This window comes from Myxine glutinosa, chromosome 1 (assembly GCF_964187855.1).
Source record: "Myxine glutinosa chromosome 1, kmMyxGlut1.1, whole genome shotgun sequence".
NCBI lineage: Eukaryota > Metazoa > Chordata > Myxini > Myxiniformes > Myxinidae > Myxine > Myxine glutinosa.
The window spans coordinates 13,951,083-13,977,825 of record NC_136261.1 but is presented as its reverse complement, the minus strand read 5'-3'; the positions used below and the strand labels follow the sequence as shown (position 1 = coordinate 13,977,825).

The window sequence follows — 26,743 nt, the reverse complement described above, 5'->3', positions numbered from 1 at the left end:
GGTCACCTCTCTTACCAAGGCCCTTCTCCCCCAATTGCTGTGTTTGGCCAGGCAGCCAGCTCTAGGAAGAGTCCTGGTTGTTCCAAACCTCTACCATTGAAGAATTATGGAGGCCACTGTGCTCTTGGGAACCTTCAATGCAGCAGAGATTTTTTTGTCGGCTTCCCCAGATCTGTGCCTCGACACAATCCTGTCTCTGAGCTCTGCAGGCAGTTCCTTCGACCTCATGGCTTGGTTTTTGCTCTGATATGCATTGTCAGCTGTGAGACCTTATATAGACAGGTGCGTGCCTTTCCAAATCATGTCCAATCAATTTAATTTACCACTTGGTGGACTCCAATCAAGGTGTAGAAACATCTCAAAGATGATCAAGAGAAATGGGAGGCACCTGAGCTAAATTTCAAGTGTCATAGCAAAGGGTATGAATACTTAATGTGATCTTTCAGTTTTTTCTTTTTAATGAATTTGCAAAACTTTCTAAAATCCTGTTTTCTCTGTCATTATGGGGTATTGAGTGTAGATTGATGAGGGAAAAAATGAATTTAAACGATTTCAGCATAAGGCTGCAACATAACAAAATGTGAAAAAAGTGAAGGTGTCTGAATACTTTCTGAATGCACTGTATATATCTTCTGCAAATTGTCAGTGTCTCTTATCTTGTGTTGATATCCGTAACACTCTCCCCCTTCAAGCCAGAAAGTTTGAACAGAGCAATAACTTTCCTACCCTTTACACAAAATCTAAAAAACCAACAAAAAAAACCCCAGAACAGCACTTGGTAGAGAGCATACCCCAGCCAGGCTGAACAATTTGTTTTGTTTCTCACTGAGAGGCCGGGTCTGAATCCAGACCCAGACCTTAAACAAAATTGAATTTGGCATGTTCTTGTCACCTACCTTAATCAGCCACCAAGTTTTGTCATGACTTGTCCACAATTTTTGGAGATATTGGGTTATTTATCGTTTTTGGCCCCATCTCTGAATGGTGAAGAAGCACTTGTAAATGTAAAAAAAGATCTCGTAATTAATTGTTGTAAAAAAAAATATATATATATATATTGTAAAAATAATTAATTTCATTATTTCTCATCAACATTTTCTTGAATTTCATTTCAAACATCATTTCCATCTCGAATCCCGGTCAATCGCTGAATTAACGCCAGGGAGGTTGACTCAGCCTGTCATCCTTCCGAGGTCGGCTAATTGAGTACCAGTTCACTGGTAATTCCCTGTTTGTCGTTAAAGGCGGCAAAAAGGGTTGGCGTCAGGAAGGGCATCCGGCCGTAAAACATTGCTTCAAAAAGGGGACCAAAAAACAACAACAACCACGGTTCCCGAAAAAGGCCAACCCCCGCTTTGCGGGGAAAAATGGCCTCTAAAGGTGGTTATTTATTTATATATTAAAACATTTTCTTGAATTGCAAGTCTTCATTCAACTCGGTCCTTTCACCGTGAAGTGGTTACCCTTAATATGGAGAATTCTGAGTGCACTTCACAGCTTTGCAGATCATTCATGTCCTTTTAAATGCATGGTTGTAATGGAACACCATGGTAGTAATCCAGCTTCTTTTGTTTTTGGTAAAATGTGGAGATTATTTTTTGGGGGGAAAGTAGAGGATACTGTTTAATGTAGGAATGTCTGTTTTCTAAATTTTGGATTTTGTCTGCACCCATACTTTATTCTTAGTCTCTAAGGTGATGTGTTTGCAGATCTTCGCATTGTAAAGGTTGAACATGAAGCATTCAAAGCTTTGGATCAAAAAGGTGATGAGAGTTTTGCACTCGCTCTTTCAATATATTTTGTTGCCTTTTGTTTTGTGAATCGCTTTGTGAAAATTATACTGTAAAGCTGAAAGTATTTGACAACATTGCTACTCAATGCTGTGCTTTGCCATATGCTGCCAGGGTGGGTGAGTGGGTATATTTGGGGGAGTTGTGCTGGGGGTGGTCGCGAGTGGATGTAAAATCAATGTAATTTCATATTCAGAAAAAAGTTATTCAGTAAAAAAAAAAAAATATCCTATCTATATAGTACAGAGATGATCAACGTAATGAAGTCAGATAAAACTACTGAATTATGTTTTCTCAATTATGGTGTGTGTGTGTGTGTGTGTGTGTGTGTGTGTGTGTGTGTGTGTGTGTGTGTGTGTGTGTGTGTGTGTGTGTGTGTGTGTGTGTGTGTGTGTGTGTGTGTGTGTACGTACAAGATCGAGGCTCGTCTAAGATCTTTTTTTTTTTTTTTTCTTTCTTCTTTTTTGTATACTGAATCGAGGCTCGTGAAAGAGCTAACATTTATTTCACTAACAAAACAACCAGACAAACAAAATATACAAAAAGGGGGAGCGGAAGACAAGATGGGGAGAGAAGGTGAAGCACACAACCACAACATTTGAGAGCAGGGAGAAGTGTGGGAGGGAGAGGGCTTGGGGGGAGGAGGCGTGGGAAGGGGGCGGGGGGGAGGTATAAAACACAAGGGGACCGAAATTAGCGGCTAAAAGTGATGAGATTATCTAACCCTAACTAACTCGAAGATTATCTAATCTGAAGAGCTAACACTAACCCTAACCCTAACCCTAGTTTTCAACGCCAGCACAAGTGCGGAAAATGGTTCTGCAACAATAGCACAAGTGCAGAAAGTGGTTTTCAATGCTAGCTCAAGTGCTGAATGTGGTTTTGCAACACTAACACAAGTGCTGGAAGTGGTTTTGCAACACTAACACAAGTGCTGGAAGTGGTTTTGCAACACTAACACAAATGCTGAAAGTGGTTTTGCAACACTAACATAAGTGCGGAAAGTGGTTTTGCAACACTAACACAAGTGTGGAAAGGGGTTTTGCAACATTAACACAAGTGCAAAAAGTGGTTTTCAACACTGACACAAGTGCGGAAAGCTCATCTCATCCCCATGTTATATCAAACCTGGGGTCAATTGCAAAAATAAATTTTACCAAAAAAAACTCAAGCTGGTCTCCGAAGTTAGCCGCAGACCGAGCATTCTCCATCATTCCAAGTAATTCCTTGAAAAAATCTGAATAAATCTCAGTCTATACAAGGCCTTTGTCTGTAGCTAATGCTCTCTGTGGGCTGGCGCCTCTATACCTACCACCATTGCCTCACCAGGATTCTGTTGAAACGAAAGCTTTCAACATTGTTGAAATCTTCCGTTATGAGGCAGAAGCACAAAGTTTCTTGTTTTCACATTGCAGACAAGTCAGTGCTCTCTCTGTTTTTCTACTGTCTACTCTGTGATATTGCTCCCTCTACTCTCTCAGTACTCCAACCCTCCCTCAACAACTCCAGGATGCACTTGTTCTTACAGTAACCCCCTCCTGGTTAAACTTACAAAATCCACCTCCACTCATTCATTCCTCTTTTTCCTGTTTGTGGAACCAACTTCCACACTCTTCAATGTCCTCTTTTTTTTGTATACAAAGTCGAGGCTTGTGTAAGAGCAACACATAAAACACAAAGACATAAACAGAAAACGCATAAAACATATCATAAAGGGAGCAGGAGGAAAGAAGGGGTTGGGGGAGAGAGGAAAGCACATCTAACAGTAGAGAACAGGGAGATCTGTGGAAGGGAGAGGGCTGCCGTGGGATACATGTGATAAACAAGACACACATTACTAGTACTTTCAGGAAAGAAAACGGAATTTGAAAAAGGTGTATTTGGGGTGTATTAACGGGGGTAGAAAAGATCAATGTTTTGGATTGGAGAAGATAAGAGATGGTGGTGAACAGCTGTTTTAAGGACCTGGAGGGAGGAGAGGGATTGAAGAGAGTGCGGGAGTTTGTTCCAGAGGCGGGAGAAAAGAGGAATGGAAGAGTGAAGGTGAGCAGAGAGTCTTGATTTTGGCAGTTTCACCAGAAGAGGGTTGCTAGCAGATCTTGTGCGACCTGTATTCATAGAATGTGTTCAATGTGTCCACCATTATTATTGATACAAAAATGCAGACAGTGTATCCAGTCAGCAGTCACACGGTGAATGGTGTCATGAGTGATGGTGTTGCATGCATCGCTGATGCGCTCAAAAAAATCGACAATTGATTAGTCATTAGTGACCTCCAACAAACTTAAAATGCCATCGTAAATGCATTCTGAAACTAGAAGTGCACTCGGTAGAGCACATACTTCGGCCAGGCTGAATTTTTATATTTTGTATCCTACTGATGGGCTGGATCTGCATCTGTACCTTAACAAAAATCTAATTGGCTTGCTCTCGTCACCAACACAACTCGTCCACCAAGTTTTCACTGAATCCGTCCATAACCTTTTAGATATCGTGCTGTATGTCGTTTTTGATCCTTTCACTCAATGATGAAAAATTACTCTGGTCCTACATCTAGCAAATAAAATACATTTACTTCTTCATGCAACTGTATGAATCAAATTGGCGCCCCTTTATATGAACTTTTATAGAGCATTACTTGGTTCCTCTTAAGAACACAAGGGTAGTCCAGCATGTACATGAGATTTTTTTGAATGTCCCTTCTTTTCTATTGTTTGGCATTTTCTACAAGTGATGGAATGTCCCTTCTTTTCTCTACTTTGCCACATGGAACATACCCTCATATAAAGGGGCCTTTTCTATGCCCCTGGCATTGAAACCAAGAATATATATCCTTTTAAGTCATGGCCCATCACTAATGTTTTCTTGTGTCTCTCTAATATCTCACCATCATTTCAATTTTCTTCTTTCTCCTGTTTCCTTTCTCTCAACTTTCTACCTCTCTGCTTTTCTTCACTTCTACCCTCTTCCCCTCTCATATGTTTTCCATGCATAAACATTTTTGCTTTTTTAAAATGTATTTCCTTCCTTGCGTCAATTTGCTGTATTTCTTTTCAGTTTCCTTTGTGAAGATTGAACGACCTGATTGGGATGCTATGGACACTGCAGGTACAAATGAAGTGTGTGTACTTCCCTTTTGTAAAAAAAAAAATTTTTTTTACTTATCCTTGTTCAGGTTGATATCACCTGCTGTTGTGTTACTGGTAAGGTGGCTGGCTGAATATTTCATGGTCCTGAGTTGGAGTCCCTGTCGTTCCATTAAAATAACACCAGGTGGGTTAATTTGGCCTGTCATCCTTCCGAGGTAAGCAAAATGAGTACTATACTATAGTCTGGCAGCTAAGCTAAATATAGCATAACAATTGTGCATTTTGTGAGGAAAGCACCAAATTTGGCACACAAGTAGACTATCATATTATGAAAAGATCTGGATATTGGGCCATCTCAGATTCAGCCCCTGATGGCTATGGCAGCCATTTTTCAAAATGACCACCAGCGGTTACTGTTATGATACATATCTGCTTTACTGGAGAGGAATGCAGGTTGACAGTGAAGGTTTATTTACTAATAAAGGTCCAATAATGGTCAAAGAAAGTGACAATTTGATTTGGTTGAGAAAAAAAAGTTAAAGTGAACTAATTAGTCTAATTAAGACACAGATTCTGAATGAAAACCAATGATAAACATACATAGCACTATTGGCTTGGCCAAAGGCTGCCATCCAACCAGCTGGGGCTGGGTCAAGAATGACGAGGGGGTGTACGAGCCACACTGGACGAAGCTACCCAAAGCAGCCCACACCTGCTATGAGCTAGTATCGTGCAAGTGCAAGAAGAGCTGTGTGAAGCGTTGCAAGTGCAAAAAGGCCGCACTTGAATGCACAGCTTTGTGTGTGTGTGAGGGAGAGTGCTCACAAAATTGAGAGAACATTAACAGAGCAGACTGTGTCACTGATTCAGAACAATTTCGATATCATACCAAACAGTAAACAGATGTTCACTAGTATGTGAATAACTCGATGCCATGAGTGGTGGCCATTTTGAAGAAAAAAAATTGAGAATTTTTGAGAATTTGAAAATTGCTGAATTTGAGATGGCCCAATATCCATATCTGTTCATAATAGGATAGTCTACTAGTGTGCCAAATTTGGTGCTTTCCTCACAAAATGCACAATTGTTATGCTAAGTTGCCCCACTACTAGTTTCCTGGGAAGAATAATACATTCGAGAATCCTGCATCAGAGTGGCCACCCTCCCAGGATTGTGCCCCTGGCCAATGAAAAACTGCCTCGGCAGTCCTATACATCTAAAAATTTGAAAGGAGTGCTTCTTCTTCTTCTTCTACTTCTTCTTCTTCTAAGGGTCATACTTGATCATTTAAATATAACAACTTCAAATGTCATATACACTTGGTAAAGTGTCGGTCACTTACGAGTGGTGAACATTTCAAGGCAATAATTGATCCTGGACTGGTCACCGCTTTGTCACAGAGTGCAGGAATATCCTCTCAGCCACAGTGAGAATTTAACCCATACAGTGAAGGCAAAGCAATAAGCCTTTATGCACTCACTTTTTGCACTTTGGTGTGTTTGGTAAGCTTTGAAGGAATAAAATGGGATAATTGTATTCCTGTGGATGAGTGTGAAACATGCTCATTGAAAAGGTGCATCCACTCTACTTGTATGGGGGCCATCCACTCAACACTAGCAATGGAATACAACAAACAACAACAGGCATTTTAAGGCCATTTTCTCTGCTAGAGTGGGGGTTAGCCTTGCGGGCCTCATAACAATCTTCTCCATTTTGCCCTATTTTCTGCATCTCCTCTTGTTAACCCCCTTACCCGCATTTCTTCTTCCACCACCTTCAACCAAGTCTTTCTCAGTCTTCCCCGTCCTCTACTTCCTTCTACATTCATTTCCATCACTCTTCTCAACGAGTCACTTTCATCCTTCCTCAACACATGACCAAACCATCTCAACCTGTTCCTCTTCACAGCATCAATCACAGGCTCTATTCCCATCATTTTTCACAATTCATCATTTGTCTTCCTCTCTCTCAACGATACTCCGCACATCCATCGAACCATTCGCATTTCCACCCTTTCCAACCTTTGTTGCTGCTCTACGTTCATTACCCATGTCTCGCTCCCATAAATCATAACACTTCTCACACATGCAGCATACACCTTTCCCTTCAGCTTCAACGACACTCCCCTCCTCGTCAGCACGCCACTCAGTTCCCGAAACTTGGAATGGAATAGCAATGGAATACACAAAAAAATTTAAAAGGGAAACTTTTGAAAGTGGATAAGATGGAGAATTGTCTTCATTGTCTAAGGCTCATGGAGAAGCCTTTTCAGACATCACATGCAAAACCAGGACACTCGGAGATATTGGATTTATTTATTATAGAATAATTAAGTTTATTATGGTTAAGAAATATGGTTAATATGGTTCTATAATAGTTGAAATACCATATTATAGAATAATATGGTTTTCCTTTCATTGCATCAAACCTCTGTGCTGATTGAAAAATTGGATTTTGAAGAAACATTAGACATTTGAGATATCAAACTTCGTAACTGCCCACATGTTGTATTTATAAGGAATAATTAAGGTCAGGGTGGTTGGAAAGTCATTCATGTGTGTGATCTGTTTCTGCCTCTCCCCCCACCCTCTTCTCAGGCAGTCAACCTGAACATGCTCAGAAGAATTCTGACACGAGTGTTCCAGGCTGCAGTCCTAATGTCCAAGTCGGACTTCACACAGAAAAGCAGGACCAGCAACCATGCAATAAGAAACCTAAACACAACGTTCATCACATGAGAACTGGTTATGCTGATAAGTTGAGTAAGCATGGTGAAAAATCCAGGGTTGCTCAGAAGTCATCCCATACATCAAAGCTTTTGCAAGGAAAGCTGAAAGGATTCCTGGTGGAAAAACCCTACAAGTGCGAATTTTGCAACAAATCGTTTTCAAAATTAAGTCTTATGAAATACCATATGCATACTCACACAGGAGAAAGGCCACACAAATGCACAGTTTGCAACAAGACATTCACGCAGTCGGGCCATTTGCAGTCTCATCTTAGAATTCATACCGGAGAGAAGCCTTACAAGTGCACATTCTGTAACAAGTCTTTTTCGGAATCGTCTCATTTGAGATGTCACATCAGAATCCATACCGGAGAAAGACCGTACAATTGCACAGTTTGCAAAATGGCCTTTTCACTTTTGTGTAATTTGAAACGGCATATTAGAATTCACACCGGCGAGAGGCCTTACAAGTGCGCGTTTTGTCTTAAGACGTTTCTACAATCGAGCCATTTGCATTCTCATAATATAATTCACACTGGAGTGAGGCCTAACAAGTGCGCAACATGTAACAAATCGTCTACGGAATCATCACCGTTGACATACCACATCAGAATGCACACTGGAGAAAGGCCGTACGATTGCATTGTTTGCAAAAAGGCATTTTTGCAATCGAGCGATTTGAAACGGCATATTAAAATTCACGTTGGAGTTAAACCCTACAAGTGCATGTTTTGCAACAAGACATTTCTACAACCGAGCTACTTGCAATCTCATATTAGAAGTCATACCGGAGAGAGACCTTACAATTGCACAATCTGTAACAAGACATTTCTACAATCGAATCATTTGCATTCTCATATTCGCATTCATACCGGAGAGAGGCCTTACAAGTGCACAATCTGTAACAAGTCGTTTTCGGAGTCATCTTCGTTGACATTCCACACCAGAAAGCATACAGGAGAAAGGCCCTACAATTGCACATTTTGCCAAAAGGCATTTTCACATTCGAGTGATTTTAAGCGGCACGTTCGAGTTCACACTGGAGATAGGCCCTACATATGCACGTGTTGTAACAAGACATTCATACGTTCGAGCAGATTGCAATCTCATATTGGAAGCGACGCTGGCGAGCAGTCTCACAAGTGCAACGTTTGCAACAAGTCGTTTCTACGGTCAGCGTGTTTAAAACATCACATGAAAATGCATCCAGAAAAAAGGTCGTATGATTGTACGATTTGCAACAGGGCATTTTCATATTCAAAAAATTTAAAAGTTCATATGAGAATTCACATGAGATCGACTCAACAGAAAACATTCACAGAAGAAGAAACAGAATTAAGAGAGGAACTAGTGAAAGATTTGGCAATAAGAAGTGAATGGTCACCAACAAATGCGGAACTTCCACAAACGCCGCAATTGATGGACATGACACACTTGGGATGAAAGTCCCAAAGCACAAACTTTCAAAGAGAAGGAAACTTTAAGTGCCCACAAAATGGTCCTCAAAAATCAATGCATCCCGGGAATGTACTCGCCAAGAAGAGGAGGAGGAGGGAGCGGCCTGATGGAGCTCTTCTTGGACCACATGACGGTTGTAGGATTGGTCAAGTACGTGAAAAGCTCAACAGACTACCGAAACGAATTTGAAAAACAAACACGAAGATGAGAAGCCAGAAAATGCATCCCTAACTCACTTGGCAAAATACTTCCAAGAACGGGTGTGGATAGAAGATGCTACACAGGATTGGGAATCTACAAAAAGGCTCATTGGAGTAGCTAAGAAGAGGCTTGGTTAACTGGAATGGAGAATCTATTTGTCGAGTCATATATGGACTTGCCGAGACCATTATTTGTGAAGGAAGGTTTGATGATTGATTTTTGATGCATCGGGTTATTTAAAAGTAAATAAGTCCCCACGTCCCTTGCAAAAGTTTGGACTAATTCCACCAGAGAGCCAACTCCAAGATGGCCACCACCCGTGCTAGTAGAAACTTGAATGTGCCATAGCTTCAGATCCAATAGACATCGAAACACCTTTAATAGGTTATTTTTGGATAATTTTAGGGCATAAAAAGGTCAAGATCATGGTGAAAACCGAATACTGCTACCGACAACATGATATTTCATCAAATATAATGAAGTTTTTGCATCGAAACACATTTAATAGGTCAATTTCCGGTAATTTTCAGGCAACCAATAGATCTGAATCATGTTTTCGGAAAAGACACGGAAATACAATTTAACATGCAATGTCCAGCCACTTTTAAGATAATCAATAGAATGATGTTTTTTGTTTCAACATTACAATTTATTATGGCAGCTGAAAACATATCATTGCATAGGACTAAGTTTTTTGACATATGACTAAGTATAATGGTTAAGGTGGCTTGGTTGAGATTCTAGATTTCAAACACCTGTCGTGCTGTTGAATTAACACCAGGCGGGTCGACTCAGCCAGGCGGGCAAAATGAGTACCAGCTATCTATCTGGTAATGGGGCATTACATCAGTGGCACAGCCGTCGATCTACCAATCCAATAACTACTAGACACAGCACACAGTATCTCAACCATTCTGACTAGTGATTGACACAAATTATAAGTGACCTCATACAATTTCAGTATTTTGGACAATGTTGAACGAAATCATATGAACTCGCTACATAGACATTGTATATGTATACAAAGATCATATTTATAACTCTCCAGATATATCACATGGAAGTATGTATTTTTGAGCAGTCACAACTATTTATTGAACTCTGATTGATCACAAGCTCATTTTTTGGGGCAAGTTTCTGGGACCACAGCAGCATCCAGGACGAGGAAGATCTCTTGGGGAACATGGTGTCCAGGACCATTGTGGAACAGCTGGAAAAATGCTGTTTTACGTGTGTGTGTGTGTGTGTGTGTGTGTGTGTGTGTGTGTGTGTGTGTGTGTGTGTGTGTGTGTGTGTGTGTGTGTGTGTGTGTGTGTGTGTGTGTGTGTGTGTGTGTGTGTGTGTGTGTGTGTGTGTGTGTGTGTGTGTGTGTGTGTGTGTGTGTTTTTGTGTGTGTGATAATTAAGAAAGGACAGTGAGAAACCATTTAAGATTAATAATAATACGAGACCATTTGCTGCACATGGAGAAGATGGGTGAAAGATAAGTATTGAATTTATAAATTAGTGACACAACTAGCCGTATTGGTATTAGATTTTGACCTTCATTTCACCTTGAGACAGAATAACGATTTTGTTTTTGCCCTAAAATTATCCAAAAATACCACATTAAACATGTTCCTATGTCTATTGGATCTGATCTGAAGTTTTCAAATTTCTCGTCCCACAGCTGGTGGCCATATTTTATTTGGCCCGCAGGTGGAGTTAGCCCAAACTTTTGTGAGGGATGTGAGGGCTTAAAAAAAAACTCGATGCATCAAAATAAATCAAACCTTCCTTCACAAAAAATAATGTCCAGGCAAGTCCACATATGACTCTACTATACATGTATATATATATTCTCTGTCAGTCTATCCTTCTGCCCAGGACTGAGCTTTGTTGGCATGACTCCATCCAGAATTATTTCCTGAAATCAAATCACCACCATTGTGTTTACTCTGTCTCAAGCTTTAGGCCTCGGGTGTACATTTGAAGACTGAACAACGCATATTCTTCCATGAAATAAGTGCCTTGTTCAGGAAGCAAAGGTATGCTTTGATTATCACTGAAGAAATGAGGTAATGCATTCTTTGTAGGGAATGATCAAGGCAGTGGTTTACTATACACCGTCCAAAGAAAACTTTCGTACAAATCAATGTACTACTGAGTTTATGTACATTGAAAAATTGAACAGCGCGTCATCTAGCATGAAAAAGGTACTCCGACTTTTCTTGAAGGACACCATGGGATCTCTTTAACGTCCACCAACGAATGCTGGCAGACCGGACGCCTGTTTAACGTCCATCCAAGGGACGGCACACACAATGATGAAACACGAGCTGAGAGTTTATGGCTTGGTCGGTATTTGAACCCAGGCTATGTATCCAAGTGTACGTACCTCTGCCATCCCGCCAGCCCAAATGTACACATCGTGATATGTTTCAATAAATAATGTGTATGTAATTTAATGCTGGAATATGTATAGAACTTGTTTGTGATCAGAAAAGTGCACTGTTTAACCACTGTTTTATTTATATATATTTATTTTAATTATTTATTTATTTATTTTATGTACACTTGTGTACATATATATGCTGGTGTACATATATATGCATATATCTGTTTCAAAGGTATGCTTTGATTCTCACCCCTCCCCTCATTTTGATTCTCACCCCTCCACACGGAGATATATGTACTTGTGTACATATATGTACTTGTGTACATATATATGCTGGTGTACATATATATGCATATATGTACTTGTGTACATATATATACTTGTGTACACCAGCATATACATATCATATATATGCTGGTGGGTGAATGTGGCTTTTACCCTAGGGCTTCCATTACTGGTACCCTAATGTTTGCCACCGTCCATCTCCAACTTAAACTTGTAAATACAGTATTGTACGAGTAAATAAAACTTATATACAGCTGTGTGCTGTGTTAAAGACTACTTCTGTGCTGATGTGTTATATACAACTGTGGAAGGGGGAGAGGGGGTTGGGGGGGGGGGGAGGGGAGGAGGCAGGAGAGGAAGGGGGTTCATATATATGCTGGTGGGTGAATGTGGCGTTCATCACGTTTCTGAGTTAGCTGTGATGCCGATCAGGAAGAAGAAGAAGCCGTACTACCAACTTCGGACACTTCCGGAATTGTTTGATTTATTTGTATTCAAATGTCTGGTGATTGTTTTGTATTTATTTATGCGAATGTGTACTTGTATATAACTGTCATTAATTTTAAAAGGCTTAGGCACTATCGAGCGATTATTATTATTATTATTATTATTATTATTGTTTTTTTCTTTTTTAACTCCAAAAAAACGAACTTTTTTTTCTTCAATATATACTTCTTTTTTGCCTAAAACACTCCCAGGCACTCACTAATGAACCTCTGAAAGTTTTATGAAGATCCGTTCAGCCATCTCTGAATAAAACGCGGACACACACAGACAACTCAGTTTATATATATAGATATGTGAAGTAAATAAACATACGTGGCAAGTTTGAGGCGACAAAAAGCTTGTTGGAAGGAACCGAAAGCAGGTTTTATTTTATTTATTTTCTTTGACCAAACATGCAAAGACTCTTGAGAGGGTGTTCGTGACACAGAATACCCCAGGATACTGAGATAGCCATTTATTGATGAGTAATGTTAAGGAGGTTCCAAGTAAGACAACTTCTTGTGGTGGGAAAGGGGAGGTTAATGACTTCGGGTTTTGGTGGTGGGGAGGAGGATTCATGGCTTGAGGTTTGTGAGGGAGGGGAAGTTGAGGACATAAAGTCACATTTTACATTACACGGATGTTCCCCGTAGATAACTACTAGTCTTAATAATACGTTTTTCTTCGCAGTGTGTCAGTCTGTCCGTAACAATCCATTCCACCCATTGGTTGGACAGTTCACATACTCCACCCACAATTTCATATTCATGAAAACTCTTACGGCAACCATGTTGGTCCTTACTGCTATGCAACGCCAAATACACTAACTTCAGAAAGTATTCACCCCCCGTGACTTTTTCACATTTTGGTGTTATAGCCTGATTTTAAAATGGATAAAAAAATTTTTTTTAAATTGTCACTGATCGACACATGTCACGTGGAACGTTTGATGGAATGAAACCCCATAATGACAAAGTGAAAACGTGTTTTTAGAATTTTTTACAAGTTTAATGAAAATAAAATACAGACATATCTAATTTACATAAGTATTCAGCCCCTTGAGTCGACCTTTTCACTTCAGTTGACCTTTCAGTTTCACCTTCAGTTGAGTCATTACTTCGTAGAAACGCCTTTGGCAGCGATTACAGCTTCGAGTCTTATTGGGCATGTCTGTATCAGCTTTGTACATCTGGATTTGGGGAGTTTCTCCCATTCTTCCTTGCAGATTTGCTCAACCTCTGTCAAGTTGGATGGGGAGCATCGGTGAACAGCAATCTTCAAGCGTTTCCCCAGATTCTCAATGGGATTCACGTCTGGGCTTTGGTTAGGCCATTCAAGGACTTTCACCTTCTTATTCTGAAGCTGTTCTGAAATGTTGCTTTGGTTGTATGCTTCGGGTCATTGTCCTGTTGGTACGTACATCTTCACCACAGTATAAGGTCTTTTTCACTCTGAAGCAGGTTCTTCTCAAGGATTTGCTTGTATTTGGCTCTATTCATTATTCATTGTTCCCTCTATCCTCACAATTTAATACGGGCACTCGTTGTTGTTGTTGCAAGGACTTTTTGGGGCACTCGTCACACGGCCCAGTCCCTGCTGCTGAAAAGCATCCCCATAGCATGATGCTGCCACCACCATGCTTCACGGTAGGGATGGCGTTAAATGGGTGATTAGCTGTGCTCTGATTCCACCAGATGTAGCGCTTTGAATTCAGGCCAAAGAGTTCAATTTTCGTCTCATCAGACCACAGAATATTTTGCCTCGTCCTCTCAGTCTTTCACGTGTCTTTTTGCAAACTCCAGGCGTGCCTTCATGTGCCTTTTTCTCAGGAGTGGCTTCCATCTGACCACTCTCTTGTAAAGCCGAGATTTGTGAGGTGCTGCAGAGACTGTCGTCCTTCCGACATGTTCTTCCATCTCAGCCAAGGAAGTCTGTAGTTCTGACAGAATGGTCATTGGGTTCTTGGTCACCTCCCTGACCAAGGTCCTTCTTGCCCGGATGCTCTGTTTGGTCGGAAGACCAGCTCTTGGAAGAGTCTGGGTAATTCCATATTCTTTCCATTTTCCAATGATGGAGCTCACTTTGCTCTTGGGAACTTTCAACACCATAAATTGTTTTATCCCCTTCACCAGATCCCCCTCACAATTCTATCTTGGGGTTATACGGACAATTCCTAGGATAGTTTCTGCTCTCACATGCACTGTCAACCGTGGGACCTTATATGGAAAGGTGTGTTTCTTTCTAAATCATGTCCAATCAATTGAATTGGCCACAGGTGGACTCCAATCGAGTTGTCGAGACATCTCAAGGATGATGAAAGGAAATTGGATGCACCTGAGCTCAATTTGGAATGTCATAGTAAAGGAGTTAAATACTTATCGACTCAAGACATTTCTGTATTTCATTTTTAATTAGTTTGTAAAAATTTATTTTAAAAAAAAATCCACTTTACGGGATATTACATTACAGTGTGGCGGACACCATGGCAGATTGGATGACAGACACGTGCAGATTGCAGCAACCGCAGCGCTTCCCGAACGTGCGTATGGGTGTTCCGTTGGCTGCAAGCAACGCGGGGCCCCGGCCCGCGGTTCGCTTGTCGGCCATTCCGGCAGCCTTCTTTTTATAACGGACACCTTGTCCGGGCGCCGCTTCCTATGCGGCACAGGTGCACAGGTGAGCGTTATCCCTGCCTCTACGTCCGACAAGCGAACCGCGGGCCAGGGCCCCGCGTTGCTTGCAGCCAACGGAACACCCATACGCATGTTCGGGAAACGCTGCGGTTCGGAGGGCAACGCTTCAAGTGGTCGTTCGTAACCGCCAGCGTGCCCATGGCATTGCTCGGTGCGGACTTCCTCTGTGCAAACGGGTTGTTGGTAGATGTGAAGAACAGACGCCTCGTCCAGGCCGAAACGTTCAGCTCGCTTGCTTGAGCGCTGAGCAGCTCGTTGAGCGGCTCGCCAAGCGGCTTGCTGAGCGGTTCGGTCCCGGCGAGGTTGGTTTGTACGCTTCCGGCAGCGGACGAGTTCACCCACCTCCTCGCCAGTTTCCCGGCCCTCACGCGGCCCACCTTCTCGGCGGTGGCCGTAAAGCACGGTGTGGAACATCACATACCCACCGTCGGGCCACCGGTCTACGCCCGGGCCCGCCGCCTCGAACCGACGAAGCTCGCGGTGGCGAGAGCGGAGTTCGCTACGCTGGAGCGGCTGGGCATCGTGCGGCGCTCCAAGAGTGCTTGGGCGTCGCCGCTACACATCGTGCCGAAGCCTGGCGGGGGATGGCGGCCGTGCGGGGACTACCGCCGCCTCAACGATGCCACCACCGCCGACCCTTACCCGGTCCCCCACATATAAGACTTCTCCGCCCGGTTGGCGAACATGTCCTGCTTCGCTAAGGTGGACCTCATACGCGGCTACCACCAGGTCGCTGTCAGGCCGGAGGACATCCCGAAGACGACCGTCATTACGCCATTCGGCCTCTTTGAGTTCCTTCGGATGCCCTTCGGTTTGAAGAATGCGGCTCAGGCGTTCCAACGTCTGATGGACAGCGTCTTGCGCGACGTGGATTTCATCTATGTCTACCTGGACGACATCCTCGTCGCAAGCGCGTCCCGTGAAGAGCACCTCCGCCATCTCCGCACGCTCTTCGAACGCCTGGGCCAGCATGGCCTGATCATGAACCCCGCCAAGTGCCGGTTCGGCGTCGCCGAGATCGACTTTTTGGGGCACCGCGTCACCAGGCACAGGGCCATCCCCTTACCAGCAAAGGTGGAGGCGGTCAAGGGATTTCCGCGCCCCCGCACGATCAGGGGGCTCCAGGAGTTCCTGGGCATGGTGAACTTTTACCACCGTTTCCTGCCCCGCATCGCCCAGCTCCTGCGCCCCCTTCACGAGGCCCTCCGGGGGAAGCCGGGCAAAGGTGACGTCGTTTGGACCGAGCAGATGGACGCGGCGTTCGCGGGCGCGAAGCTCGCCCTGGTTAACGCCACCATGCTCGCGCACCCGGCGCCCGATGCACCCATCGCCCTCACCACCGACGCGTCGGACTACGCGGTGGGCGCGGTGCACGAGCAATGGGTGCGTGGAGCTTGGCAACCGCTGGCCTTTTTCAGCCGGCAGCTTCGCCCGCACGAACGCCGGTTAGGGTGCATCAAACGCCCTTAGGTTCTTGGATTTTAATGTCTATTCTCTCAAATGTTACACTTGTTGGTAGAAGTATGTATGCAAAAAATAAATGAAATCAGAGGTGGTCCTGGGTGGCCACCGGCCACTTTTATATATTTAGGGCCATTTTCGGGGCCGCACTATGTAAAAATGTTTGATTTTGTTATTTTACACCCAAACCTAGTCATGTTTGGTATCAAATTGAAGGTCTTGATGAGAGGAATACAAATATAACAATTTTATGCAAAAAACGATGGTTTGATAATTAGTTTGTATTTTTACATGAATGAAATCGGAGGTCTAATCGTGGGTCCCATACTAGTAGTCTAATAATATCCTTTATTTTCTTTCAGATGGCAGATAAGAAGACCAGATTAGCAAGTGCCATTTTTGGTCTTGGCAATGCTTTTACAGAAGCAGATGGTACATTGACAGGAGTCCGCCTCCCAACTTGCCGGCAGGTTCTTCGATGCGTGATGTGGTACATCCAGAAAGAAATATGTGAAGGCAAACAAACTCAGCCACTGAAATGGAAATCTGCCAGCATCGTCCTTATCCAGCTGAAAAAATTCTACACTAAAGCAAATATTCCTATGCTTTCAGACCATCAATGCTGCAAACTAATACTTGACCTTCTTAATGACAATAACAAATTGCGTCAAATACCTGTTTCTCGCCGAGAATCTCCAAGCACTTTGGCTAAGTTGCAAACCATGAATGAACGTCTTGATAAGACCTTTGGTGTATGGACAAAAGATGCAATGACAAACATTAAGAATGAGGAAGATAGAGTATTTTTAGAGTCAATGAAATCTGACAGAGTAGCCTCATTTGGTGGTGTTGACAAGAAGAAAGTTGATAAAGATCATAGAAAAGAAAAACGCCTCTTAGCGGAAGCTTCAAGACGAGAACGTCATGAATCATCCAGTGTACAAGAGATGACAATTAGTTCTGTATGCTCTGATGATAGTGACTCTGCAGATAGCTTGGAAGAAACTGAAGAAGAGGCGATTCCAGAGTTTCAAAGGAAGCGTAGTCACCACAGATCAACATATGCGGCCTGCACCGCCCAACCCCGCCGGCACGCCGCCCCCCGGTCCCGCACCCATCCCAGGGGCAGCCGGTGGCATCCCAGACGCCGCCAGCCACCAGAGGGCACTTCGGCCGGGTCATCCGTTTGCCCCGCAAACTGACCCTTCAGTTGCGCGGGAATTCCGGGGGGGGGGGCGCGTGTGGCGGACACGATGGCTCGCTGGCGCGATGATATCATTCCGCGCACCAGGAGGGTGTCGGCCATGCCCGAGGGGTAGGCGTGGCCTCGGGATATACACGGGGCTCACAGCCCCGAGCACGGCAGTGCTATAGTTTGATCCTTGGAATAAAGACGCTTTTAATTACATACGTTGTTGCTTCCTTTATTGGCAAGACAAGTCGTGCGCATAGCACCGCACTACAACAGGATATTATGTGTAGATCGGTGACAAAAAAAATCTCAATTTAATCCATTTTCAATTCAGACTGTTACAAAAAAAATGGAGGGGGAGGAGGGGGAAGGGGGGAGGGGAGGACCCGGCAGAAGTATCCGGCATTGCTGGGCGGGGGAGGGGAGAAGAGGGGGGGAGGGGAGAAGGGTGGGGGAGGGGGGAAAGGGAGGGGGAGGGGGAAAATGGAGGGGGAGGGGTAGGGTGGAGGGGGAAGGGAAGGGGGGACGGAGGGGGAAGGGGATGGCCAGTCAACAATGACGTTACAGTTCTCGTGGTCGGAGAGCAGCACAACAATCGGACATAGTCCTGCATATTTGCAACAGCACGAAGCGGATTTTGGAGACTCACCGATCCTGTGACGTCCTCCAGTACAGGCGTTGCTGGGCGGGGGAAGGGAGACCCATACATTCCCAACCCGTACATTCGCCCTCTCGACTCAAGCTCACTCGGACAAAAGCCTCGTACAAATTACACCGTGAAGGCCCAATGGTCATGTCTATGCCACAAATCACGGGCGCACTGAATTGAAAATACTAGGGCATTGCCCGTACTATATCTATATCTAAAATTATATCCCCCCCCTCTATTTACATGCAATGGTTTGGTCCAAAGCGAACGGCTTGCGAGTACGGTGACAATCCCCCCCCCTCTATTTACATGAAATGGTTTGGTCCAAAGCGAACGGCTTCCGGAGTTTGGTAAAGAAATCGCCATCGCGTGCACAAACGCGCAGGAAAGCGAATGAATCGCAAATTCGGTTTTATTAGTTTTAAAACATAGTTTAACGCCAACATAGTTTGCAAACGTGAAATAAATGAATACGCTCTCAAATGTGCCATCCGAGGCAGAGTGTGTCCTCCACGTTCGGCACACGCGATCGTTCGCTGCTCTCTGATTGGTTGAATCGTTTTTTGGACATAGCTCGGTAAGTAATTGTCCGATTAATATGAAACCTTGAAAAGGCACATCCTCGGGTCCCCAGCAATATACCTGGCAAGTTAAAAGTATATCGGACCCGTGGTTGTCGAGAAACAGCGGTCACAGACAAACAAACGTACAGACGTACAGACGTACAGAGATTACTGGAATTATAGATAGATATAGAACGCTCATACTCCGTGAAAAGTGAAGCCGCCGTGTCGCCATCTTGGTCAGCACGACTCGACCAACTCGCTTCGCGGAGCTCGTTTTGTGCGGCAATAAACTGCTCCAATCGGTTGCGGAAGGGTTGTGGAAAGACGTTTCACAGCTGTTTCAAAGACATTTAATTCATATCGCACAAAATCGATACAAAACACGATCGCATAAAAGGTGAAAAAACGTGTGACGTGTGACGGGATGGAACATCACGTGATCGCTCTGAGCGAATCAGTCTGGCGGAGGTAATGGCACATCACGTGATCGCTCTGAGCGAATCAGCGAGCTGCTCTGGAACCGGCTGAGATTAGCGGGTACTTCGCTGAAATGCGCTGAGGTAAATATGAATAAAAATATGGATCGTCAAATATTTTGAGTTCGGCCATGTTCGTCCCAGGTTCAATGGCCATGTCTATGTCAAATATCAAGCACGTAAGCCTCTCCGTTTAGGAGTCTATCGGTAACATTACACACACACACACAAACTGTGTTTTATATATATAGATAAAACGTAAAAAAGTATGCTTCCCCCCCCCCACAATAACATGCACATCATATATGCACAATGGGGCCTATAACCGCACAATGGGCAATGGGGGCATTACTTTACTATGACACTTTCCTGCTGCCTGTTAGATGTGTGTCTTATTGGCTGAGGGCACGGCTCGGCCGGTGATGCAGTGCCCTCTGGTGGTCACGACAGGTATTAGTAATTTGTTCATGGTGTCGGCAATAGCTCGCCTACTCTTCGTGAAGGACACGGTGGGATCTTTACTTTCCACCAACGAATGGTGGCAGACAGGACGCCGTTTAAGGTCCATCCGAGGGACAGCAGGGATAGCTGGGTCCGGATTCGAACCTCGGCTGGACAGCCTGGATGCAAGTGTTCGTATCTCTGGGAACGATAACTGAAGTGGTCTATCTACCATAAATGGATGAGGTGTGTGTGTGTGTCATACTTTTTGTGTCTATTAATTACATACTATTGAATTACTGTATACATTTTAGACTGCTGAGACCCCTTCGACCTGTGCAGATCCGTATGACCCCTTAACACCCAGAGGATACAAAAATCCCTGAGAACCGAAAAGTCCCCGAGGACCCATAAGATCTAGATTCTAGATGACCCAAAGGACCTCAAAGATCCCATAAGACCCAGCTGACCCAAAAGTCCCTGAGGACCCATAAGACCCAGATGACCCAAAAGTCCCTGAGGACCCAGATGACCCAAAAGTTACCCGAGGACCGAAAAGACCCACATGACCTAAAATACCCAGATGACCCAAAATACTGTGTGAAGACCCAAAAGACCCCCCCCCCCCCCCCCCCCGAGTCCAGTATGCAGGTACACTCCAAGCACAAGGGGGTGAAGACGAATGAAAATTTGGTCTATTGGACCAACGGGCCTCCTTATCTATTAAACGATACAAATAGGGTGATCTTGTGGTCTTCAAATGATTCCTGAACTTTCCTTCTCGCATGAATATTCACTACGTGCTGTTAACACTTCACAGGTATCATCAGGTACACCGTCCACCTTGATGAAAAGCTTCATACTTTACTGTACTGTATATCCACGCATGGTCAACAGGGAATTAGACTCCACCCCGTCATTACCTCGTAGGTTTGTAAGAATGATTAACTACAAGTAATAATAAATTATTAATAATATCAATATTATTTACTGAAAGTCTCATGAGATAATATTCGCAGGTGTTATTAAATATAAGTAACTGGAACTTCCGGCCAGTGCATCAACTGTATCGCATGTGGGCGGAGATTGACGCCAACTTCCGGTTTGGCTGAATGAATGAGTGAATGAATGAGTGAGTGCGTCAGTGCATTATTTCGGAGTGTGTATGGATGATGGAGAGTGTGAAAGACGAATCCGAAATCTGTGAGAATCACATTACACCTTGTGAGCATTCAGGTGAGAGGAAACGTTTTCAGCACCTTGTGGGAATCGGTAAACAGCAGCGAGTTGAATATCACATGATGTTTACATTCTATTATATACTATATCGAGTTATAGTTACAATACTTGTACAGTTAAACGATACATTTCGTGTTTAGAACGTGAATTTCTATGTTTCTCTATTGTGACGTCACCTGTGATAATGTGTTTATGATGTGGATCTTTAAATACGGAATGTTCACAATTATTATAATGATGTTGTTTGATCGTTCCTCGACGTTTAGAGATTGTACAGTTTCCTTATAGTTGAACATATTTCCAATATTTGTATTCCCCAAAGTGTACACAACCCTCGTTCTCTGTCCGTTGTTTTGTATCTGGAAGTTTACTCCAAACTTCCTTCTGTTGTTGTATTTTCAAATATAATTTTGATTTTGTCGTTCTCTTTTCTATGATTAACTTCTTCAGGATTCTGTTTGTTACATTTTATGGTCAATCATGTCCAGAATTCAATGTGTTGGCTTGGTAGTTGGAACAAACACACACATACACACACGCGCACACACATGCACACATACATGTAGGCACACACACATGCACACATACATGTAGACACACACACATGCACACATACATGTAGACACACACACACACACGCACACGCACACATACATGTAGACACACACACGCACACACACACATGCAAACATACACACACGTACACACACACACACGCACACACACATGCACACATACATGTAGGCACACACACATGCACACACACACACACACACACACACACACGCACACACACATGCAAACATACACACACGTACACACACACACACACACATGCACACATACATGTAGACACACACACATGCACACATACATGTAGACACACACACGCACACACATGCAAACATACACACACACACACACACACACACACACACACACACACACAAACACATGCAAACATACACACATGTAGACACACACACACACACACGCACACACACACACACACACACACACACACATGCAAACCCACACACGTAGACACACACACACATACACACACACACGTAGACACACACATGCAGACACACAAACATAGACACACATGCAGATACACACACACACACACACACACACACACACACACACACACACACACACACACACACACACACACACACACACACACACACACGTAGACACAAACACATGCACGTAGACACCCACAGACCCACACCCATAAACACACGTGCAGACAAACGCAGACACACACACGTAGACACATGCACACGTAGTCACACACACACACACACACACACACACACACACACACACACACACACACAGACACACGCAGCCACTCACACATGGAGCTGCACATTTAGACACACACACACACACACACACACACACACACACACACACACATACACACGGAGACCGGTCAGATGGAGCCCCCTGCCCAGAGTAAAATAGATCCCAAATGGAGAGCTCTGGTGACGATTTATCTTATTATACAGTAGTAGCAAAGGAGAAGGAAAAAATACTTAATTAGATTGAACTCCTTAAACTAACAATGGTCACTCTGTATTCCCAACTTATATTCAGATATATAAACTTCAACACATATTTTACAAAAATAATTTTACCTTTTATCACACATCTGCCCCACTATAAGCTCAGTGAAAGTAATATCTGTGCACCGGAATGGATGGCGGCATAGCCGAGACCCTAGATGTAGAACCGTGCACAGTCGCCTATGAGCTGTCCAGCCTGGGTTTGAATCCTCACCCAGGTATAAACTGCCATCCTGGTGTTTAGCAGGCAAGTAGCTCTACAAAAACCTTGAAAGTGACAGGGTTTTTCATTGGCTGGAAACTCAGTTCTGTTTTGATTAGGAACCTGTCGAAAGACCATGTTGAAAAGAAATGGTGTTTTTAAAAAATAAAAAAAAGTAAATTTTAGAGTGTGACTTGAGTTAAAAAAAAAAAAGTGTGAGTCTCTCGCCAAATGCGGGAGAGTTGACAGGTAAGGTGTCCTGGCCCACAAAGGATGCCGGCCACACATCCACCCTCTTTAGGTACCCATGAACAGTTAATAACATCTCTAAATTGTGGCCAATATATTGTTATGAATTTTGGGGTAGGGGCATATATCGATTTAGGTAGATCTGAATAGGTATCATGCTTCGTCTGTCGTGATAGGAAATCTTGATGTAATAAGTTCTGTTAGCCCGGTTTGTCGGATTAAGTGTGTACCTGTGATCATACGAGGATAATCCGGTGATAGGTAGACTAGGGACTAAGCGAATTCCCCTGTGTGTCAGACCTGGTGATCATTCCTTTGTCCCTTATGGCAACACACCATAAACATTAGATAGGCCCACTAGTTGCACCACACAAACACACTAATTAATTCCCCCCTAATAACAAAACTCTCCGGAAGCCAGTTCGGAGCACTGCTGATGGGATACCACCAGTTACATCACCACCAAGCAACACTCATTGCTCAGGCAGGCTGAGGCCACGCCCACCTGCGAAGGATTGTTCGAGGGTTGGGGCCGGTGACGTCAGAGGAGAAGCGACACCACGAACCGTGAGCCGACATTTAGCCTTCTCGGGCTGGTTCCCATAACGAGTGGTCGCATTTTGGCTGTCAGATCGATCTCCCCTTTGTGCTCTCGTTTGGACTGCCATCTTGCATCTTGCGCTGGGACTTTTTGCTTGCCCTAAAGCTCTTCTCTTCCTCGTGCGGTGCTCTTCCCTCCTCCTCTTGCTGCCTTCCTGACGCTGTCCTCTGCCCTCGGCTCATGTCTCTCGTTCCGGACCCCGCGACGGAACGATGCCAGGACAGCGGGCTCCAGGTAGCGATCGGAGACGTGCCGAGTTTTACAGACGGAGAGCGGCAGTTTTGCCAGGCAGAAACGACGCGTGGACGAGCGCTGCTTGACGGGCTTTGTAACGTGACGAGGCCAAAGTGGGCGAGACGCCGGTGAGGCTTAGCGACGCGTGGAACCGAGTGGATTGTGGCCTTCCTCCCACCAACACCGGAGTGCGCGCTCGGAGTGGACGATCGCTGGCAAGGCACCAATCGAGCTGAGTGCACGATAATTCACACATTTACTTTTCTTCCTTTTATATTCCCATTTGTCCATGTTTAAGTCTGGTGTGGGGGACGTCCCGAATAGGAATCATAGTTATTTAGTTACTGGTGCGTTTCAATGTTATTGGCATCCGTGGCAATAAAGCCTAATTTATTTTCCTGTACATTTTAACCCGGATTCCCGTTTGAGTTAGTTCTTACAGGATCGGGGCTGCCGGCGAGATCATGTCAGGTAAAAGCTTTCCGCTTCTTCTTCCTCCCTTCCCCCCATGCGTGTATAGGAAATCCGCCATTGACCCGGACACCTCGTTAAGCTCGTTTCCATCCGCGAATTCCCCGGTCTTAACCGAGGGGCAATCGCGCGACAATATCTATATTAACATTAAATGGCCAAACAGTCCCCTACATAATGCAGTGTCATCTGCTAAACTCTTGACCGCAGCATCAGTCGGCCCACATTGCTTTAGAAGCCTTTTTCTGCAGAATCGTCAACACACACCCCGTGGAAAGGTATCAACCCACTCATGTGTTTCCTGGCTCCCTGGTCGCCATCGGCGTGGCGTGGACTCCTCCAAGATGAGATGGCACGCCATTCCATGGAGGAGTAGAGACTGTTACGCCTCAACTGGATTTGTCTTTGAAAGGCAGAACACGTCCATAGGTGGTATTTTCATTCCAAAGAAAGGTGTTGCTGTGTAATGCTCAGACCATGTGGTAACTGGGATGTTTGGTTTGTAATATTGCAAGTGGTTCTTGCTTTGTTCGGATTTTTTTTGAAATAGGGTGACATTTTCTGTTCTTGACATGAATTTGTTTGCAGATCTGTTGCACGTTGTGATGGTCAAACCCGAATCTTTGGAGGCTTTGGATCCAAATGGTGAGAGATGTGGGTTTTCTTTTTTAACCTGAAATTATCGTCCATATTGTCACACATCGCCCCAGTTAATGGAAAATACACAGTATTGCTGAAAAGTTTACTTCACTCGTACATCATTCTACCCACGTATCAAGTTTCGTGTTCAGTAATTGCAGCTTGCTCTTTCAATCCTACATTTTTCCCATTTTCCATAATTCCATAATATATTTGGAAAACACTTGATTACACTGAACATTCTCGTTAATCCAGTAATAGATAGAAAACTGTGATACAAGTGGACAAAGTTTCTATTTATTTGTTTAGAACAAAGTCGATAATTATATTTAATCTACTATAATAAAAGGCAGTGTCCGTCCATCCGTCCGTCTGTCTCCTCCTTAACTCCAAAACCATGAAACCTAGTGGCCCCAAACTTTGCATGCATACACCTGGACCTCCAACAGATTCCAATGATGAAAACTGGGTGTTTGGGTGTGTTATAACATCCTTTTTGAAGATGATTGATGAAGTGCTCATAAGAAAAAAACCCGAAAAAGACAGCAATATGGCGGCTCGCCATATTGGTCAGTCCTCTGCCACTCGCTGGGTTCTTAAGCTGCCATTTTGTTTCGGCCTATTCAAACGTGCCTTGCCTTGGAAACAATCGATTATCATTACATAATTGAAGCATATCATCAAAATCTGGATTCGGGTATGAGGATTGGATCCTGTATACTAAATAAATGTCCAAATCTGGAGTGGAATCTGACAAAATTTACCATATCTAGCGATTCTTATAACTAAATGTATATATTCATTTATTTAAGCGAGGCTGTCATTTTCCTTTTGGGGTTAGTTTTTTTTATTTAACTTAATTATCCTTCTGGGGTTATATTTTATTTAACTTATTAATAATTTTTAACTTGATTCATACTTCCATGGGATGGGGTGTCACTCCACTCACTGTACTTGCGATCTGTTTTTAAAATTATTTGCTGCTTGATTTTCACATTTATAGATTATTTAGGCTGCTTTTGCAAGCCATTGCGTTACATTAGACAGAGCTCCTTTTTTGTTTTTACGTACCCATTTTTTTATTGACACATTTTTGTGCGATTATACTGTTACTGATCGCGGTTTAGATGTTATGATGGGCCGAGCGAAGGCTCCGCGACCGAACAGTTACTCCCCGATTAGAACCCAAACGTTGGCCGGATCGCACCGCAGCTATTCAATAGGGAAAAGACAAAGGCGACACGGATGTGAAGAAGAAGAAGACAAAAAGGTTGGAAATACTACTAAATTTATTCCTACTATTTACATGCTCAAAGTAACCAAGGAGAAGGAAAGATAATAAAATAATATACAGAAGGATCAGAGACACAGTGCAATTATTAACTTATACAGACTTAATTAACCCAGGGACAGAACAAACAAAACAAACTCACGTACACAAGAAAGGTGGAAAGGCAGGAGGTGGATGGCTGGAGGAAGAGGGAGGTCCAAGGGGGTCCTGCAGCTCCACCGGCGCGTTTAGCAGCCGCCGTTCCTTTACGGCCCTGCTCCAAACCGCCGTTCAGGCCCCCAAGCTGCTGTTGTGGCTGCTGTGGACGTCGCGTGCTTTGCCAGGCCTTGTCCGACTCGTCTGGTCC

At 43.8% G+C, this 26,743-nt stretch overlaps 2 protein-coding genes across 6 annotated transcripts in view; both read left to right on the top strand.

Annotated features, from left to right (window-relative positions):
• The window catches only part of LOC137421399 (uncharacterized), a 65,973-nt gene extending 47,998 nt beyond the window's left edge, over positions 1-17,975 (top strand). For 2 of the 5 annotated variants that reach the window (XM_078782939.1, XM_078782991.1), the window contains exons 4-7: positions 1,710-1,763; positions 4,848-4,898; positions 7,477-7,641; positions 16,930-17,975. In XM_078782939.1, the coding sequence (XP_078639065.1) occupies positions 1,710-1,763; positions 4,848-4,898; positions 7,477-7,641; positions 16,930-16,940 (281 nt within the window). In that variant the 3' untranslated portion in view covers positions 16,941-17,975. Of the gene's footprint in view, positions 1-1,709; positions 1,764-3,742; positions 3,834-4,847; positions 4,899-7,476; positions 9,181-16,929 lie in introns of those variants that run through there. The other 3 variants (XM_078782897.1, XM_078782865.1, XM_078782827.1) reach the window with 3 other exon arrangements.
• Positions 17,976-20,992: 3,017 nt separating this feature from the next.
• LOC137421379 (uncharacterized) overlaps positions 20,993-26,743 on the top strand; it is a 28,026-nt gene continuing 22,275 nt past the window's right edge. The window contains exons 1-2 of the mRNA XM_068107388.2: positions 20,993-21,127; positions 25,056-25,112. Of these exons, the coding sequence (XP_067963489.2) occupies positions 21,061-21,127; positions 25,056-25,112 (124 nt within the window). The 5' untranslated portion in view covers positions 20,993-21,060. The remainder of the gene's footprint in view (positions 21,128-25,055; positions 25,113-26,743) is intronic.